The sequence below is a fragment of the Nyctereutes procyonoides genome, unplaced genomic scaffold, assembly GCF_905146905.1.
Source record: "Nyctereutes procyonoides isolate TBG_1078 unplaced genomic scaffold, NYPRO_anot_genome, whole genome shotgun sequence".
Classification (NCBI taxonomy): Eukaryota; Metazoa; Chordata; class Mammalia; order Carnivora; family Canidae; genus Nyctereutes; species Nyctereutes procyonoides.
The window spans coordinates 21,631,107-21,651,227 of NW_026575024.1; the positions used below are offsets into that span (position 1 = coordinate 21,631,107).

The 20,121-nt window shown below is 41.6% G+C and overlaps 1 protein-coding gene across 2 annotated transcripts in view; it reads right to left on the reverse strand.

Moving 5' to 3' along the window:
• Positions 1-13,392, reverse strand: part of CTNNBL1 (catenin beta like 1) — a 162,454-nt gene extending 149,062 nt beyond the window's left edge. For both annotated transcript variants that reach the window (XM_055302188.1, XM_055302183.1), the window contains exon 1: positions 13,243-13,392. In XM_055302188.1, coding sequence (XP_055158163.1) covers positions 13,243-13,272 — 30 coding nt within the window. In that variant the 5' untranslated portion in view covers positions 13,273-13,392. The remainder of the gene's footprint in view (positions 1-13,242) is intronic.
• Positions 13,393-20,121: the final 6,729 nt, after the last annotated feature.

Below are 20,121 nucleotides of genomic sequence, written 5' to 3' on the forward strand. Positions count from 1 at the left end.
TGGACCATGGCCAAAATTGCTTTTTTAATTATAGTAAGACTTCCTCAAACTCTTGCTGACAATCACAACTAGCACATGGAGCCCAATATCAGACAACCAGTCTCCATCTTGTTCTAATGGTGATTTTAAGCACACAGAGGAAGTAGGGGGAAAACTACTAATTTAAACAAAATGTTTAATCTTCTAATTATGGGACAGGCTCCAAGAAGATGGAGCGATTTGCAATCTTCATTATGGAACCCACATGCGACCACTGGCATAAGTCATGTCAGCCAGAAGGCAGACAACATCTCTTCTTCCCCCACTGAGTTTTCTTTGTCCTGTAAGTTCTGTGGGAATAAAAAAAGAAATCTTTGGCAAAAAAAAAAAAGAGGTAGAAGATCATAATTTGTCTTCCCAAGTTCATTATGCTGAATGAGGTCTAAGGATCCCCAGGAGGAAGCCAGGGAGATAATATTCAGTGACTTTACATTGGTAGATTGAGCAGCCTGAGGGCCTTTGAAACTCAAAAGTCTTGTAAAAACTGCCCAGCTCAGGTGGTGCTTAAGCAATTCTTTTTATTTGCTGAAAAGTCCTGTCATTAGTGGTAAGAGATGCATTAAGAATTAGGGTGGTGCCCACCAATGGCACCTCTGGTCAGAAGGAAATCTGTTCCTCTGCAGATACGCTTTGTACCACTGCTAATTTGTGTTATCTCTGCCCATTCAGATCTCTGTGCTAACTCAGGAGAAAAAGTCCCTGCCAACCAAGTCTGACAAGTCTGATGGCAGAACTCCCACCGGAGAATCAGCAGAGACAGCAAAGGCAGGCAATTATTCCCTTTCATTAGAAAGAGTTCTTTTTAAGTTTGGTTGGCCTTTTTTTATTATTTTGAAAACAAAAAGTAGCCATTCACAGCCACTGCTCACTGCAGTCACTTACACAACTGGCAGAAACTGAAATTTCCCCCTAAGCCAACCAGCAAGAGCTGTGCCCCTGTAATTACCCACTGCAATGTAAAACCTCACTTGGAGAAGACAGCCATAGCAGATCTGGGCAAGACAGCAGTGATATTTAATCATCAGTCCAGACCATCTGCAACTGTTTCGCAGAAGCACATAAAGTTTATGGATTCCAAAGCTTCCTACAAGTTACCAGGTGCTGAAGGTCAGCTGCACTGTCCTCAGGTCTACCGGGGCTGCTTTCTTCCTTCTCTCCAGGCCAGGGTGCTCAACAAAAGGCACCATGCCCACGTTTTCTGTGCCAAGCCTGGCACGAGGAGAGTGTTGCTTCTTGATTAAGCCAGAACATAGATTAAATGTTTAGAACTGGGAGATTCTGAAAACAAGCTAGGTGGGAAAGCAATTATCCTAGAGAGAACACAGCTTCGGCTGCGGCCCCCTGCAGCACAAAGGTGAATTCTATCCACTCTGAACACCTAAGCTGACCAGACTGCTCCCCTACAATCTATTCTACATTCTGCAGATGTAGTGCTCTTTTCAAACATAAACCAAATGGTGTCACTCCACAGCTTCAAAACCCTAATGGTTTCCCATTGTACTGACAACAAAATATAAACATTTAAAGGCTACCCTCCTCCCCACAGCTGACCCCTGTCCTTAATTGTCTCTTTCTCACTCACTGTGCTCTAGCCAACTGCCTGAAACATGACAAGCTTATTCCCACCTTAGGGCTTTTGTACTGGATTTTCCCTAGGCCTATGCTGCTTTCCCACAGCTCTTCATAGAGCTGGATCTTTCTCATCACTCAGTTCTCAATTCAAATGTTACCCCTCAGAATGGCCTTTCGGAACCTTCTGATGCTTCCCCATCACTCTATCACATCAGCCCATTGTTTCCCCTTCATATCCCTATTTGAAATTACCTTGGTTTTGTGTATATAGTATATGTTTGCTTGTGTGGGTGTTCTTATTTATTTGTATTTGTTTTCCTTATTTATTGTCTGCCTTGCCACCCTGAATATAAGTTCCATAAAGACAAGGTACTGCAAATGTCTTGTGCATCTCTATTATCAGTGTCTAGTATAACAACCTGCATTCACTAGGCATTTTTACATATCTGTGGGATAATTAAAGAAGGAAAGGTTCAATATGGGTCACTAATCTACATAAAATTTACCAACCCTCAAAAAGCTAGACTGGCTCACAGGCTGTCAGCATATGTCACAATGCTCCAGAAACAAGAGTTGGTGCTTCGCCAACACCTGGTGAATGATCAGGAAACATTGGCAAAGACAAGACCAAGATGAACCTGTAGACTCTCAGAGCTGCAAAATTTGAAAATCTGCAAGCCTTCTGGGTAGAGTCTTGCCCAAACTGTCCTTTCACAGGATGATCAGATGGGCTAGTAATAGTGATTACCAATGGCTGAGGCCAAGACCCAAAGTTTGAGTCTTATTAAAGGTCCAGCAAAGGCAGGGTATACCATATGACGCAGCCCCAGTTCCAGCCAGCCAGAGTCCTTCTGGATGAAGCAGCAATTGGGACTCAGAGAATAGATGTATAAACTTGGGAGGACAAAAAGAGAGACAGGAAATGAGAGACAGAGCCAAGAGCCAAGCACAGACAGGAATGGGGCAGAGGTATGAACAGGTCAGGAACAAGCACATGGGGTCTCAGATAATTGCTATGATTCGAATTTCATGGGCTAGTGGGTGTGTGAATTTGGATATAAGACTAGCTTAAAGATATAGTGTCAAGGCCATCAGACAGGTAAATGGCTCCCTTCCAGAAATATAAGCAGCCATGAAGGAAAGGGACATGCCACAGAAGGCCAGATTAAGCTTCTGTTTGTGAGTGCTAGTTTCTCTTGAAAGACTCATGATTAGTGAGCTCAGACATTCTTTAGTCTCCCAAGTAGTGGTGGGCAAAGAGATCTAGAAGAAATGCTGGATAAAAAATGAACAGAGGTTACACTATGTTCTCTAGTATCTTACAGGCGTCAGTAACTAATAGAAGAGCCCTAAAGTTTTACAGTTCATCCAAAGATGACCAAGAATACTAATGCTTCATTCATCCAACAACCTCAACCTTTCAGGACACTACGAAAGAGTGCAAGCAGGGCCTCAGAGATTAGATTTTATCCTATTTTGGGCACCTGGGGGCTCAGTTGGTTAAATGTCTGCCTTTGGCTCTGGTCAGGGTCCTGGCATCAAGCCCCTCACTGGGCTCCCTGCTTGGTGGGGAGCCTGCTTCTCCCTCTCCTGCTCCCCTTGCTTGTGCTCTCTCTGTCAAATAAATAAATAAAATCTTTAAAATAAATAAATAAATAAATAAATAAATAAATCCTCAATGTGGGTTTCTTTCCATGGCAACCCCCAATTCATCAATGGTAGTATCTTTTTATTTCTTTATTGCTGTATTTTAGCATTCTGTTGATTCTTTGGCATCTTTACCTTCCTCTGCCCAACAACTGCTCCTGGCCAGAGCCCCCACTCCATGTTTCAGCTTCTCTGTCAATAATTACGTAGCCTTGAAATGCTCAAATTTCCCTTATCACTAACATGAGAAGTTATTAGCTGTTCCCATAAGCATTAATGTTTGAAGAGGCCACTAAAAGATAATAAGACAAACTCTAACCACAATTCTTTTATTTTTATCCAAAGTTGCAAAGAAAATACCATTCCAACATGACACACCAGCAGAAGACTGATGTACTGTTGTTAATGCTTAAGTTTATTAAAAATTCCAAAAGTAATTTTATTTTTTTTAAAGATTTTTATTTATTTATTCATGAGAGACACACAGAGAGAGGCAGAGACATAGGCAGAGAGAGAAGCAGGCTCCAGGAGCCCAATGTGGGACTCAATCCTGGAACTCGAGGATCATGCCCTGGGCCGAAGGCAGGTGCCCAACCGCTGAGCCACCCAGGTGTCCCTCAAAAGTAATTTTAAACTCAGTTCCTCTTAACTGGGAGGGGGAGTCAAACTTAAAAATGTAATCAATCCTCAATTCTACATATTAACAAAACACATTAGTAATGCCAAATAATCTGTTCAATAAACAAGCATATATGCCTCTGGAATATAGTCAGACACATTCAGAGGGAAGTATAATACTCTGCTTGATTTCATATCCTCAGTTCAGTCAATGGCTTTGGACATTGTAGGGTAGTTGAGAAGTCTAAGGAGCCCAAGCAGATGATCTGCTCACAGGCCATTGATAATCTAAAATGAGTTAACAGATGAAAATGCACTGTGGTAGTCTAACTAGATCCTTCACTGAACTTAGGATGAAGATAATCTAGTTTCTACTTACCAACTCACAATGGAGATGGTGTTTAAAAATTTTAAATTTTTAAAATTTAAAATTTAGTCATTCCTAGAACACTGCAGAAAAGAAAATGACTTTGAACTACTGAGCTGAAATACTAGAATCAAATGGCTGCTGGAAAAAGTAAGAGAATCTCTGCTATACCTTCTCCTCTCCAATTTCTCCATAGCCAAGACTTAGGCCAAAACCAAACACTTCCTTCGGGAATCTTAGGGAGAAAGAAAGAAAATGAAAGGAGTAATTTGTAAATGAGATTTCTGGCACTAGGAAAGGGGAACACTGAGATATCTCAGCAATATTAAAGAGACCTGGGGAAAAGAATTACTGTGTTGATGACATAATTCTTGATATCAATGACTGCTAACTGTGGTGGAAGAGGGCTGTGCTTTAATCTACTGAGAACAGTTCTACACTGTGGTATGTGTGGGTGACAAACTGTTCTCATTTCCTTTTATAGCATTCTGAACCTTAATCTCCAAGGGACCAATGACCTTGGGAATACTGAGGCAGCTCTGTAAAATTCAAAAAAACATTTTTTTCCTTTTCCTACAGCATATGTGTTGTTTGTAATTACATCAACAATTAAAAATTAACAGCTAACATTTACTGGGCGCTTACTATGTGTCAGGCACTATACTACTTAGCACTACCCATTTTGTCTTATTTAATCCTGTATTTTAAAAAAAGATGGTAACAATAGAGTTGTTTTTTTTTTTTTTTTAATGCTGGGCAAAGATACACTTATTATAAAATCTCCATTTTAAAGATTAGGACCTGAGGCTTAAAGAGGTTAATTAACTGACCCAAGGTCACATAGCTAGCAAATAGCAGAGGTGGGTTTCAAACACAAGCAGTCTGACCCCAAGTTAATGTTCATTCACTACACTAACATTAAAAGACACCTAATGGGCACACTCAGAGTGCACGTGCTTTGAATTATTCTCTCCAATAGAGCTGACAGGCTTTTCTGAGCCATCCACATTCTCCTATGTAGTCATTTTTACATTTGAAAATTTCTCTATTGGGGCAAGTTTTACAAATTCAATCCCTGAATTTATTATTATTTTTTTTTAAGTAAGCTCCATGCCCGACATGGGGCTTGAACTCAAGACCCTGAGATCAAGAGTCACATGTTCCATTGACTGAGCCAGGTAGGTGTCCCTCCTTCCCCTAATTTAAACAATACCTAGAGAGGGACTGCAGAAAGGAATGGCTGTCTTCCTCAAGTTCACCTCCAAAATTAGGCATCTCAATAAAACCTACCTCCAAAGAAGCTGAAATACGTAGGACCGATGACCAGAGAAGTGTTCCACTGGCCTATAGAGGAAATAAACCCACATCACCATGCCAATACAAGATGCACAAAAAGAAAAAGTAAGACCAACCAGAAAGCTACTTATTTAACAAAGTCCCAACAGTCTAAACTACGAAGCTAAAGTAGGAAGGAAGGAATAAGGAGAAAACTGAAGAAGCAACAGTTTCTCTGCAAAGCCATCCCAATGACAGAGCTGCTCCTACCTGTGCCACCAAATTTTGTTCATTCCTCTGTAACAGCAATGATGCTGTGTACTGGAGTATCAATTTTCAAATCTGTAGGATGCCACTCTTAAAAATGCAAGCTCCATTAGACCAAGAACTGTGGCTTAAACATTTTCAAATCCTGACACCTTCTTGACCCCTAAGAAAGAAGCTACACCTCTTTGTTCAAAAGATCTTATGATCCATGAGGAAAAGGACCTTGTCTTTCATCTTTGAGAAACAGCTCCAAGGAGACACCCTGACTAAAATGCAAAACCAGGGGGCAGGTGGTGGAGCAAGTGGAGCGATACAAAAAAATTACATGATCCCAGAACATCTAGCCAGCATGGTGAGTAGACAAAGCCTAGGTCAGGGCTAAGAAGCTAACAGTTGTCTATGTTGAAGTTCTGAAAGACGGAAGAATGGGTGAGTTCATCTAAGATCCAGAACAGTATATTACAGAATCAAACTTTAAGGAAGAGTCAAAAGTAATGAGGCTCAAGAAAATCTTTGGCAGAGGGTACTGGCAACTTTCAAGAATGCAAGTTTTAGACATTTTATAAAACAACTGACCAGTACTCTTCAAAAACATCAAGACCATAAAAGCCAATGAAAATGACAGTGACAACTAAGTGCAATGTGGGATCCTGGATAGGATCTTAGAACAGGAAAAGGACATTAGTGGGAAAAAAAATGGTGACATTTGAATTAAGTCTGCAGTTAGGTTACGAGCATTATGAATGTTAATTTCCTGGTTTTGATCATCACCCTATGGCTATAGAAGAAGTTAAGTTTAGGGGAAGCTGGGTGAGGAGTATATGGAAACTCAGAAACTCTCTAATATTTTTGCAAATTTCTGTAAATTTAACACTAATTCAAAATAAAAGTTTTAAAAAATGTAGATCTTGCAGCAAGAGTAGCAAGAGATGATATGGAAAAGGAAGACAATTCAGAAACTGAAGTAACATATTTGAAGCAAACATTCTTGAAGTCTAATGTAAAAACAAAGGCATACAAGTCAGAAAGCAAATAAGATATTAGAACAAAGCTTTCCAAAAGGGGAAATAACCAGAGCGCATTTGAAGGTATATACTGGTTCACTCAATCATTAAACAACCATTCATGAAGCATCCATTATGCGTACGACACTTTGCTAGGTGCTAGTCCCTGACTTTAACTGTGTAGTGTGCAAGAAGGCACTTAAATATGGTTTTATGAATATGAAGAGAATGCACCAGGAAGAAAGAGGATGAGAAGGTTGCAAAGAGAGGAAATGAACTTAAAAAAGAAATCATTCAGGAGGTGAAACAGAAAACACTCTGAAATGGGAATAGCAATAGCAATGAAAATAGTGCTTTATCTGTTGTTTATAGTCCCACTACTAACAAAAAGCAACTTCAAAAAGCACTAGTCTAAACTGTCATGCAAAAAGAGCTTATAACCCAATGCTATAAAACATCATGATGAAGATAATACTCTCAGTGTTATAGGTGAAATGGGGCCACTACAGAATCAGCACATGAGTTCTGGATTCCAGAACATTTCTTAAATTTACACCACAAAAAAAAAAAAAAGAAAACTCAATTACAAACTACAACAGTACCTTACAGAGAAAAAAGCAGATGATAAGAAATACAAATGATAAAACACAAGGAAAAAAATGCTTATTACAGCAAACTTGAACTAACACTTTACTTACCTACTAGATTAATGAGACAAAATTAAATTGTGACAACAAGTAGTATCAAGATTGTGGTAAAACTAGAACACCTACTACTGTTAGAACTGTAAACTGATACAGGATTAATTCCAGAGGAGCTATGTGTTCCTTAATGCATCTGCAGCTGAGCAGACCTTATCATCTGCCACTCCCCTCCATTTACTCAATGCTCTGACATTTCACTCCCATGCTTCTGTTCTCACTAATCCTGGTCAAGAATGACTTCCCTCGCCTCCTTCATTACCCACCAAATTCCTATTCATTTATCGTGGCTGATTCCAACATCATCATCTCCCTTTTCTTCAAATGACCACATTCAAATCCACCCCCATTAATATATCCCTTCTCCAGGCACATCCAATCATTCCTTCCATTGTGCTCTCATAATATTTCATTCACACAGTTCATTGTTGAAATGGCGGTCTCATTCCTCAAAGTTATGAATTCTTTAAGGTCCAGGACCATGTCTTAATAATTTTTGTACATGCAATACTTAGCACAGGAGATAACACGTGGTAATTTCTAAAGGACAGGTGGGAGGGGAAAAATGCCTCATAAATAAAAAAGTTCACTGCAATAGTATTTCCAAGAACAAAAACCTGAAAACCAAATAATTTAAAATAATTCCCCTAAATAATTATACAGGAACAATTTAGGGGAAAATGGCTGGTTTATCACTTGAGGAAAAAGCATGAAAACATTAAAAATAACATGAAGGCTATATAGAAACACAGAAAATATTTCTGGCAGTGTTAAAAACTAAAAACATAAACACAAAACAGTATAGACACAATGATAATTGCCACCCAATATATATTACTGTGGAAATATAGAAATATTTGTTAGATTAGGGTACTTTTCCTTTTTCTCAAATACCTTCTTTTAATACTATTCTTGTCAGTTTATTGTCATTAAAATTTTTTTATTTCAAAAGAAGGACAAAGGGGAAAGGAGCAGGATTATAAATTCCTATAAGCCCCCTCAATCCAAGGAAATGCTATGATATTACTGATAGGTAACAAGAGGAGTGGGTGTCTGCAGTATTGCTAAAACCAAGGGTCCCTGACCCCAATCTGCCTCAAAGAGAAGACTTCTCATGTCACAAAGCAGGTCATTCTCACTGAGCCAAACTGCACTAAACGTGAATTCTTTATTGCAAAACTTCGAAGGTAAGAACTTTTTCCAGACATCTGTGGAATTAGTATTAATGAGAATGCCCTGAAGTTCATATGCACGCCTATGCAGCAGAAACTTCTCAGCCAAGGAACTGCTGGGCACACTTCTTGATGAGATGTCTAAGCCTGAAGGCATCAAAAAAGTACATTTCCATATTGGGAACATAACTGGCTTCCTCTTTAAGACTTTTTCCACCACCTCCTGTCCACATTGTAATTCTCCTGTCTTCTCAAATGAATAGTTAACATATGTCAAGGATATAAGGCATATACTGAGGCACTTACTGCCTAACTCTATTACTAGAAGAACCAATCTCAGCAGAAAATTGGAATCTTCCCACTAAGCTGCCCCAAAATTGAAATTTAGGAAGCACCCAAAAAATATTAAATACTTTTAATAAACATTTCTTGACATTACATATTTTCCTTGCTTACCTTAATCTCTGAATTCCAGGAAAGGAAAACAACCACAATTCTTATAGCTCAATACCCTCATTTTAGAGGTGGTTTAAAAAAAAAGAAGAAGAAGGATATACAGAGAGGGGAAGTGACTTGTCCTGAGTCACCTAGATAAGTAATGATAAAGGGAGGATTAAAACTCAAATCTCCCAGATTTTCAGCCCCGATTCATTCCCCTACATCAAGCTTTTTTATCCCTTGAAAACTCTAGAGCTCTTGGCCTAAATAATTAGTATCACAGAATATAAAGTTAGAAGAGACCTCAGAGAGACTTACTTAATCCTCTCATTAGGCATATGAGGAAACTGAGGCCCAAAAAGATTAAGTGATTTGTTCTCAATAATTTGGATGGCAGGGAAAAAGTATAACTTAAGCTTAAAAAAACTAAAACTAGCAGCTATGCGAAAGGAGGAGAATCTCAGTTGGGTAAAATTTTTAAAGAAATATAGATCATTCTAGACCAGGGGCAGTTTCAAAATGTAGTCCCTGGACCAGAGCTTCAGCACCACCTGAGATCTTGTTAGAAATGCAAATTCTAGGGTCCCATTAGAGATTTACTGAATCAAACTCTGGGGGTGAGGATATTCAAATTTAGACAACATGTCCCTGAGAAATGAACTTCAGTGGTCATATTGAGTCCTTTTTTAAATCATATCTATAATCAACAGCACTTAAAATTTATGCATTCTTCTATAGGTGTATCATTCTTCAATTTTTTAAGTTTTTAAAAATCTTAAAACAAAACAGAACACCAGGTTGGGTAATCATTCGGTTCCAGTTCTGGCTCTGCTCCTGGCTATTGTCCTTGGGCAGGTAACTGACCTCCCTAGCTCAAGTGTCCTTTTCTATAAAATAGGCATGCCCCTCACCTCAAAGCATGTTGACAATTAAATATAAGAATCCATCTGAAAGCACTTTATTCAGCATCTGGCACAGAGTAGGCAGGCACTACAGCACAGTCACTAGGAGCTTCAGTTATGAGGCAGGTGCTTTTCTGTACCTCAGTTCCCTAATCTGTACAACAAGGATTAAAGACAGTACCTTCTTCATAGGGTTATTAGAAAGATTTTGAGAGATGGTACAAGTAAATGATGCATCTTTCATAGCTATAAAATGTTACTGTTTTTGAAGAGCTTTTGCGTTCATTAATTCAAATGATCTTCACCTATTTCCACAAGAGGATGGGTGCATTTGATTATGAACTAGATTCCAGACTGTACCATCTTTTAGGAACAGGAGGAGTGGACATCCATCTTACGAAAAGGAAATTGCATGAATAGTGCATGTGGGGAATGAACAGAGATGAAAATAAGGAGATCAGGATTCTGGTTTCAACTATGCCAGTACCTTAGCCCACAACTGCAGAGAAGTGCTTTATCAGAATGGGGTTCACTCCTCATCTGTAATGAAGTGGGCTGCATGAGGTTATCTATATAACATCTCTCCAAATAAAATTTGAACTCCTTACCATGGCCTACAGGAAGACCTACATTGTCTGTCATCTGCTTACATCTCCTATTCATCATCTACCATTCTCCTGCTCACTCACCATGTCCCAGCACCATCAATCCTCTCACTGATCTTCTAAAAGGCTATATACCAGCTTCTACCTCATAGCCTACATATGTGCTCTTCCCTCTGCCTTGATCCTTCTGCCCTTTTACATGATTGGCTCCTTCTCAACCTTCAGTCCTTTAGCATCCGTTCCTCAGAGTCCTTCCCAGACCATACTACCCAAAGGTAACAGGTCCTGTCTCCTACTGCCAGGGGTTATTTTCTTTTTTTTTTTTTAAGATTTTATTTATTTATTCACGAGGGACAGAGAGGCAGAGGCATAGGCAAAGGGAGAAGAAGGCGCCTCACAGGCAGCCCGATGTGGGACGCAATCCCAGAACCCCAGGATCACGCCCTGAGCCAAAGACAGACCCTCAACCACTGAGCCACCCAGGTGTCCCTCAGGGGTTATTTTCAATCATAGCACTATCTAATAAAAATATACTGAAAGCCACAAATGAGCCAGGTATACAGCCACATATAACTTTAAATGTTCTAGTAGTTATATGAAAAAAAAGTATAAAAGAAAGTAACATTAACTTTAATAATATATTTTCTTTAAGCCAATATACCCCACATATCATTTCAACATGGAATTGATATAAAGATTATTAACATATGTTACATTAATTTATTTCACACTAAATCCTGGAAATCCAATGTGTATTTTACACATAGCTCTCAATTCCAACTAGCCACATTTCAAGTAGCCACAGGTGCCAGTGGCTATCTCACAAAACAGCACCGTTACAGAGTATACTCTGCTTAGCCTTCAAGAGCCTATCACAATCTGAATTTGTTTACACACTTATCATCTTCTAACTCTCTCACCAGACTACAAGCTCCACAGAAGCAAGAACCTTGTCTGTTTTGTTCAATATTGTATACTCAGAGGATTTGGTGCCTTGCACAGTAGGCGTTCAATAAATGTTTTTTGAGCAAATGAATGAATCTCCTTTAGCTTCAATATTCTGAGTCAGTGGGCCTGCCATTCTACAACTCCCAAACAGACATGTAACCACTCATTCAACAACCTTATTTCCTTTCTTCTTTCATGTTCAATAACTGTCTTAAAAAGAGAAATCTCGGGCAGCCCCGGGGGCTCAGAGGTTTAGCACCTGCCTTCAGCCCAGGGCGTGATCCTGGCGACCCAGGATCGAGTCCCATGTCGGGCTCCCTGCATGGAGCCTGCTTCTCCCTCTGCCTGTGTCTCTGCATCTCTCTCTCTCTCTCTCTCTCTCTCTGTGTGTGTGTGTGTGTGTGTGTTTCTCATGAATAAATAAAATCTTTAAAAAAAAAAAAAGAGAGAGAGAGATAAATCTCTTGGCTATATATCTCCTGTTGCTTATAAGTTCTTTTCTACGACATCTCCAAGGTCTGTTCTTCATATACTGGCGGAGGGAGTGACATGAATATAATTGTTGGTGTTTGCTGAACTTTTACTCTTTGACAAGCATTGGCAGACCATAAGAACTTCACGACAGACTTATGTGGCAGGTACCATCTTTGCCCCTAATTACATATGGGGAAACCAAGGCACAAAGAGTTAGTTAAGTAAGTATTCTGTGCAACGTTACAGCAGCCAGTTAATAGCAAAAGACACACTCCAAGGAACAAGCAGCCCCGGCCCCTAGTTCTTAACCACCTATTCTCTACTGCAGACCTGCCAATGGAAATACAAGACCGCTTATATATGCAATTTTAATAGCCACACTAAAAGGTAAGTAGCTACCCGAACAACGTGGACAGCGGGGCTCTACTGCCTCTCACAAGGGGCCCCTGTAGAAGTCAAGGAGGGGAAACCTTTGAACTGGGAGCCAGGAGCCCTCAGCTCCAATCCCAGCTCTTACTTGTGGAGTGACTCTGGATAAGTCCTTTCTGCCCTCCGGGCCGCGGATTCCCGCCAAGTAGCCAGAGCAGGGAGGACGAGAAGATTCCACGCTAGAATTCCACGCATCTCCTAACAATGGCACGGGAACTGCCCTTACACTTTACAACCAGCTTTCACACCCGGGAGTTTGCAACAGAGTCCTCAAACAACCCAACGGGAGGGTTAGTGCTGTCGCCGTCTTACAGACACAAAAACTGAAGCTCAAAGAGGGGGAAATGACTCGTCCGAAGGGCACATGGCCAATTACTGGAGAAGCCGGGGTCAAAGGCAGGCAAGGCCAGTGCCCTCCCGCCGCCGCCGCCAGCACCACGCCCGGGGGACCGGAAAGCCGACGAGATGGATGCGAAGGTGGCCGGGGGCCTGCAGAAGAGTTGACGGGGACCAGGCCCCAAGCCAGGGTAGGGCAAGAAGAGGCCCAGGCTGCAGCTGAGACGAAGGAGCCTGCGCTCTGAGGAGGAATGAACCGAAAGGGCCCAGGAAAGTCTCAGGGGAGTGGAGTGAAACGAGGGGCTCGGACGCCGGAGCCTCAGGAGCGCGGGGGGCGCGGGCCGGGGACAGAGGCGACAGGGGGGGAGATGAAGGGGCTCTGGTCCCGCGACCGCAGACCCCTGCCTGGGTGAGGGGATGGCGTCCCGGCCTGCCTCGCCCCTCATACCTGGTAGCTCAGAAGTTCGCCCACATCCATGGTACCAGGCCCAGCCAACACCTGCTACTCAGCTTCCCTCCACTCACGCCCAAACCGCCGGCCCCTCCGCGGCGGCTCCGGCCACACTGCCGGAAAGCGCTGTGAGCGGGTCGCACGGCCAATGAGGTAAAAGTGAGAGGGCCACGGAAGCCGGCCACACTGCTGTAAAAGGCAACGCCGCCGTAATGCGCGCTGCATTTGCGACGGTACTGCTTCCGCCCGGAGCCTGAAGGAGGCGGGGCGTGGGGGAAGGGGGCGGAGACTTGGAGGAGGGCGGTAGGGTGAGAGGAAAGACCCAAAGGAGCCAGGATTTGTTGGGCGCCCCCTATGTGCAGGGCGGAGCAGCGAGAGTTTCCCTTGTGCTCTCCTAGGTCTTCCATGACCTAGCCAATTTTTAAAAAAAGATTTTATTCATTCATTCATTCATTCATTCATTTATTCATTTATTTATTTATTCATGAGAAACACACACAGAGAGAGGCAGAGACACAGGCAGAGGGAGAAGGCAGGCTCCATATAGGGAGCCTGATGCAGGACTCGATCCCAGGACCCCAGGATCATGCCCTGAGCCACCCAGGCATCCCTATGACCTAGCCAATTTTATCCTCATTTCACAAATGAGGAAACTGAGGCGTAGAAATGCACTGTCCAGTCCTATATCTACTAACCACATGTGGCAACTGAGGGCTTGAAATACAGCTAGTCTGAGTTGAAATGTGCCATAAATGTAAATAAAATACACACCAGATTTCTAAGATTTTTTCTTTTTAAGATTTTATTTATTCATTCATGAGAGACACAGAGAGAGAGGCAGAGACACAGGAAGAGGGAGAAGCAGGCTCCGTGCAGGGAGCCCAATGCGGGACTCAAACCAGGGACTCCAGGGTCTCGCCCTGGGCGGAAGGCAGGTGCCCAACCGCTGAGCCACCCAGGGGTCCTGATTTCTAAGAGTTCTGTTGATTACATGTTGAAATTTTATTTTGAATATAGTGGGTCAAAGAAAATATAAAATTAATTCACCCTTTTTTTTTTTGACTTTTTAAATGTGGTTAGTAGGAAGTGTAAATTACCTATGTAACCGTGGCTCCCTCTGTGTTTGCTTGTTTGTTTTGGGACAGTGCTGTCTCAGAAAGTGTGTTTCCAAGGCCTACAACTACTACTGACTGAGAAACTGTTGGCGATCACATCTCCCTCTCTGGGCTTCTGTTTGTTCATCTAAGCTAGGCCGGGTGGGAACTGGATGATCTTGTTGTTGTTTTTTTTTTTTTTTTTTAAAGGACTTTTTTTTTTCTAATTTTTATTTATTTATGATAGAGAGAGAGAGAGAGGCAGAGACATAGGCAGAGGGAGAAGCAGGCTCCATGCAGGGAGCCCGACGTGGGATTCGATCCCGGGTCTCCAGGATCACGCCCTGGGCCAAAGGCAGGCGCTAAACCACTGCGCCACCCAGGGATCCTGATGATCTTGTTTCTACCCCAGAGATATAAAAAGGTTTTCTGTAGGAGGAAGTTGGAGGTGATTTGGAAGAGAATCATTTAAAGAGTGGATCTGAGCTTCTGGGGTTTAAATAAGTCTCTGTCTTCAAAGGGTGTTAAACCTCTCCCGTAGTCTTCTTAGCCATTTAGCCCCGTGACCTTCACGTTCATGACATTTGTCTTAGTTCGTTCAGGCTGCTATGAGAATAATATCATGCACTGGGTATCTTGCAAACAACAGAAATTTATTTCTCCTAGTTCTGAGGCTGGGAAGCCCAAGGCCAAGACACCAACAGATTTGTTGTCTGCAATGCGGTTCACAGACTTTCTCACTATGTCCTCACAGGAGGAAAGGGGCGAGGGAGCTTTCTCCCACTTAGAAAAGCGCCAGTCCCATTCATGAGGGACCTAACCTGAAAGCCCCACTTCCTTATTGTCACCTTGAAAGTTAGGATTTGAATTTATGGATTTTGGTGGGATACAAACATTCAGACCAAAGCAATATTTTTAACCATCCTCCCCAACCCATCTCCACTTGTCTTCAGCTACACAGAAGTTTTATATAACTTCTCAAAGAGCCAAATCCCCTCCTCTTCTCCCTGAGCCCCATACCTCATCCAACTCCTTCTCATCCTTTAGGTCACAAAGGTCACTTTCTTAGAGTAGCCTTCTTCAACTCCTCTCCAGTCCATGTAAGCAGCCCCTTCTCATTCCTCGTAATCCTCTTTCCCAGCACCTCCTCTATGGCACTTATATCTCCATCTGTAATTTTCTACTTAATAGTTGATTACTTGTTTATTGGCAGCCTTATATACAGGACAGGGGCTCCATGGAAACAGGAACTGTGTCTACCACGGTCACCATTATATCCTAGTACAAAAAGCCCAGTACAGTGCCTGGCACAGGAGGAGGTTTCACGGTGTGCCTTGTGGGCCATGGTAAGGAGACTGGGTTTATGCTAAGAACATTGTGGATAAATTGAAAAGTTTTGGGACGCCTGGGTAGCTCAGCAGTTGAGCACCTGCCTTGGGCTCAGGGCATGATCCTGGGGTCCTGGGATCGAGTCCCACATTGGGCTCCCTGCAGGGAGCTTGCTTCTCCCCCTGCCTGTGTCTCTGCCTCTGTGTGTGTGTGTCTCTTGAATAAATTAAGTCCTTTTAAAAAATTGAAAAGTTTTAAGCAGAAATTTTTTGTGATCGGATTTATGTTTTTAAAGAATCACCAGTGCAGTCTGCTTTGAACTGAATTATTTGGGTGCTCCCCCCCCCTCCTTAGCTGGATGGACAGTGCCTAATTCAAGGAGGCAGGATGAGTAATGGTGGGAATGCACCTTTTGGAACTATGTGTCCTTTAGAATTATCCCCCAGTACTTGGTATGCTGGAGCCAGCTTGTATAAACAGGCTAGTAAGAGCCTATGGTTAAATTTTCAGGAAATTTTCAAGGTGACAGCAGCTTGGTTACTTAAAATTGGCCACAGTGGGAGTATTTATACCATGGAAATCAAACAAATGCTACAAACAAATGCTACAGGGTTACAGGTGTTTCAGAGAGCTGATTGTTACATATTTACCAACACACCACTGATTCTGGCTCTCCCCAAAATTGTACCACATCTACCTGTGTGCTCTCCTCCAAGTTACTTTCTCTTTCTAAATTGTGCTCTCTTCATCTATAAGGTGACTCATTCATTTATTCAACAAGCATTTACTGAATGCCTCCTCAATGACCGACACAATTGTAGGCTCTGACGATATAGAAGTTTGTATGAAGAAAGCTCCTGCCCTCTTGGAACCCGCATTCTGGTTGGACAAAGCCTAATGAGGAATATAATGTTATGATGCTCATTTTTACAGCTGTGGAAACGTTGTCGGCTGACTTCACCTCTATGTGCCCACTCACTCCCTTGCCTGCAAAGTGGAGATTCAATTGAATTTGCCTCTTAAGATTATGGAGAATTTACATAAGATGCTGCATGCAAAGCAATTAGCAGGTGCCTGGCACAGGAAAGTACTCCAACACCGTTTGGTGTTAATATTATGTGGATTTAGGTGGGAATTGGAGGGGCAGGAAAAATGAATCATTCCTATACCCTTTCTTTTCCATTCAGTCTTGTCTGTGTGTTTTTAGAGACCAGGCATTAAAACATAGAATCATGAAGTAAAGCCCTATGGGAACCAGATTTGGTGAGCACCCTGCAACGTGAATAAAATGCTCTGCCAGGGAAGGTTTCCCAGAGAAGGTGCCATTTGGACTGAGGTTTAAAAGACGAAAAGAGTTTGCCAGGAGGATATGGTGGGAGACTTGTGACCCAGGCAGAGGAAGCAGCATGAGCAGACGTAGAAGTTGGAACACTTATAGACAGGCATAGGATATAAAGGAAAAAATGGGAAGTAAGTCAGGAGAGGATGGCTGGGGAAGATCTTGGATAAGGTTGCCAAATTTAGTGCATAAAAATATAAGACATTCAGTTAAATTTGAATTTCAGTTAAACAATGAAATTTTTTAGTATGAATATGTTCCATGCAATATTTAGTAACATACTAAAACCTTTTTGTTGCTCATCTGAAATTCAAATTTAACTGGGCATCCTGTATCTTATGGCAATCCTAATCATAGAGCATCTTGAATATCATATTAGAGCATTTCAATTTTATCTTGTCCATTAATATGTTCTTGGGAATCTCCGGGGATAAGGTTTGAGAGACTCATCCTTCAGGTCTCAGGTTAACGTCACTGCATCAGGGGTCTCCTCTGATTTAGAGGATCTAAGGCAATTCCTCTCCTTCCCTCAATATTCTCTATTGGGGTTCCTAACCATTATCATAAAAATATTTGTGATTGGTGTTTCTATATTGATTTGCTCTTCATTCATTTAAAGTCTATTTTCCCTATCATATTCTAAGCTCCAGAAAGCCAGAGATTGCTGTATTGCTCGCCACAATAACCTTAGAACCTAACAAAATACCTAGCATTTAATTGGCACTCACTAACTAGTGATTGGTTTAATGGATGAGCCAATCAGTCCACAGACTGATTGACTCATTCCTGGCAATAATACTAATACCTTCAAATCCCTACCCCAAATCCTAATGCTATGCTATTCCAATTTTAAAAATGCAAAATGGAAGTTCAGAAGATCTACAGTGTATGCTAAGTGGAATAAGTCCAACAGAAAAAGACGATAAGGTATTTACCTTATGATCTCACTTATGTGTAGAATCTAAAAACAAAAACAAAATAGGCTCATGGGGCACTTGGGTGGCTCAGTGGTTGAGCATCTGCCTTCAGCTCAAGTTGTGATCTCAGGATCCTGGAATCGAGTCCTGGGATCAAGAGAGGCAAAGAGATCAAGAGAGAGAAATAGGCACATATCTCTGCTTCTCTCATGTGTGTCTCTCATGAATAAAATCCTAAAAAAAAAAAAAATAAGCTCATGATTAGTGGTTGCCTGAGTTTGGGGCAGAGGAGGGGCCGGTCAGAGAAATGGATGAAGGGGGTCCAAAGGTACAAACTTCTGGTTGTTAAATGAATGTCATGGGGATGTAATGAATAGTATGATGACTGTTAATATTGTATTGCCTATTTGCAAAAAACTAGAAGAGTGGGTCTTGAAAGTTTTCATTACAAGAAAAAAAGCTTTTTGTAACTATGTATGATCATGGATGTCAACTGTACTTATTGTGGTGATCATTTTGCAATATATACAAATATCAAATCATTACATAGTATACCTGAAACTAATATAATGTTAATTCAATTATACCTCAAAAAAAACTAACAAAGGGGGACTGGGGGTTGCGGCTAGGAGCGTTGAACCAAGCAGTCCACAAACATGTCGTGATCTTTATGATTTCAGAATGGTATCCAGAGATGAGAGAAGGGCACCACCCAAGACACCAACTGCTGAGCTGTAATCTTTTTTAAAAATGTAACTTGGAAGAATTATCCCTTCCAGAAAGTTTTTAAATAGCTGTGGGCTGCCTAGCTTCCTTAAACTCCAAGCTTTAGGTACTCCAAGATGTAATCAGACTCACGTCCTCCATCTTTCACTGCTTCAGTAAATTATTTATTGGAACAGCCTTTAAGAAAATATCCTCAAAAAGCACTCATAAAGTATATTTATCACCAATATTGAACTCCTACCCTGCAATTGTGGGCTGGTTGGAAATGTATAACAGTGCCTGACTCCTCTATTTAGGCACTGAACGAGTGGGGAAGAGTTACACGATGGGCAGTGGAAAGGGGAATGTGTTTTCTAGGGAGCAGAACGCAATTGCTGGGGCTCGGTGGAGTTCCTGTTCTCATTGCCTCTCACCACCCAAATCCAGATCCCTGGATTCTCCCCACTCTAATATTTTAAAATAACTGTAAAAACTGAAATGCGGAGAGTTTAGTTACTTGCCACAGTCATAGAGTTAGTAACTGGCAATACCCCCAAACCCAGCCTGTCTGACTATGCATTTCACAGTAAGGATTTGGGCTCAGTTAACCTTTCAAATGTTACTGACACTTATGGTCCAGGCACAAATTATTATTGAATGCCAAAGAGTAATTACGTCTCCCAGCAGATCTTGGTCTCGATTTGACACAAGAATTTATATTCTTAGATACACTGTGAACCAAGTAAGAACTCAATAGTCATGGATATACAATGAAAAGGAGTTATTTCAGGCTTTTTTTCTTAAATGTAAGATGATATAATTGGATTATGTTGTTGAAAGAGTCCTAATCTTTTAAAGATCCATAATAAATCTATATATGAAACAATATAATAACTAGAATTTGCTTCAAAATCATCCAAGGTGGGGGCTGGTGTGGTTGTGGATGGAAGTAGAGATGAGGGGGTTATTGGTGAACTGATGATTGTAGAAGCTGGGTAAAGGATACTTTGGAACTCGTTTTCCTGCCAACAGGATGACGGCAACAGCCCCAGGCACACAACATCAAGAATAAGAGAGATCATTTTTTTTCTGAGAGTTTCTCTTAGGAATAAAGGAAAGAAAAGCTATGGAAACCAGCACTGACAATGGCTCATACGAATGTAACGAGTTTCAGGACACCTGGGTAGCTCAGTCAGTTAGGTGTCCAACTCTTGATTTCTGCTCAGGTTATGATATTGGGGTCATGGGATAGAGCCCCACAAGAGGTCCAGTGTGGGACCTGCTTAGCATTCTCTCTCTCTCTCTCTCTCTCTCTCTCTTTCCCTCAGGGGAAAAAAAGAATGAGTTTCATAAACCCCTAATTCTGAGGGGCTGCCCTCATCAATGCCCTGCACCAGTGATCCTCATGAGTCAGACCTTCCAGAGATGCTTTCATAATAAGAGATGGAGAGAACTATTTATGCAATCACTATTTGGGGTCAGTGAAAGGACA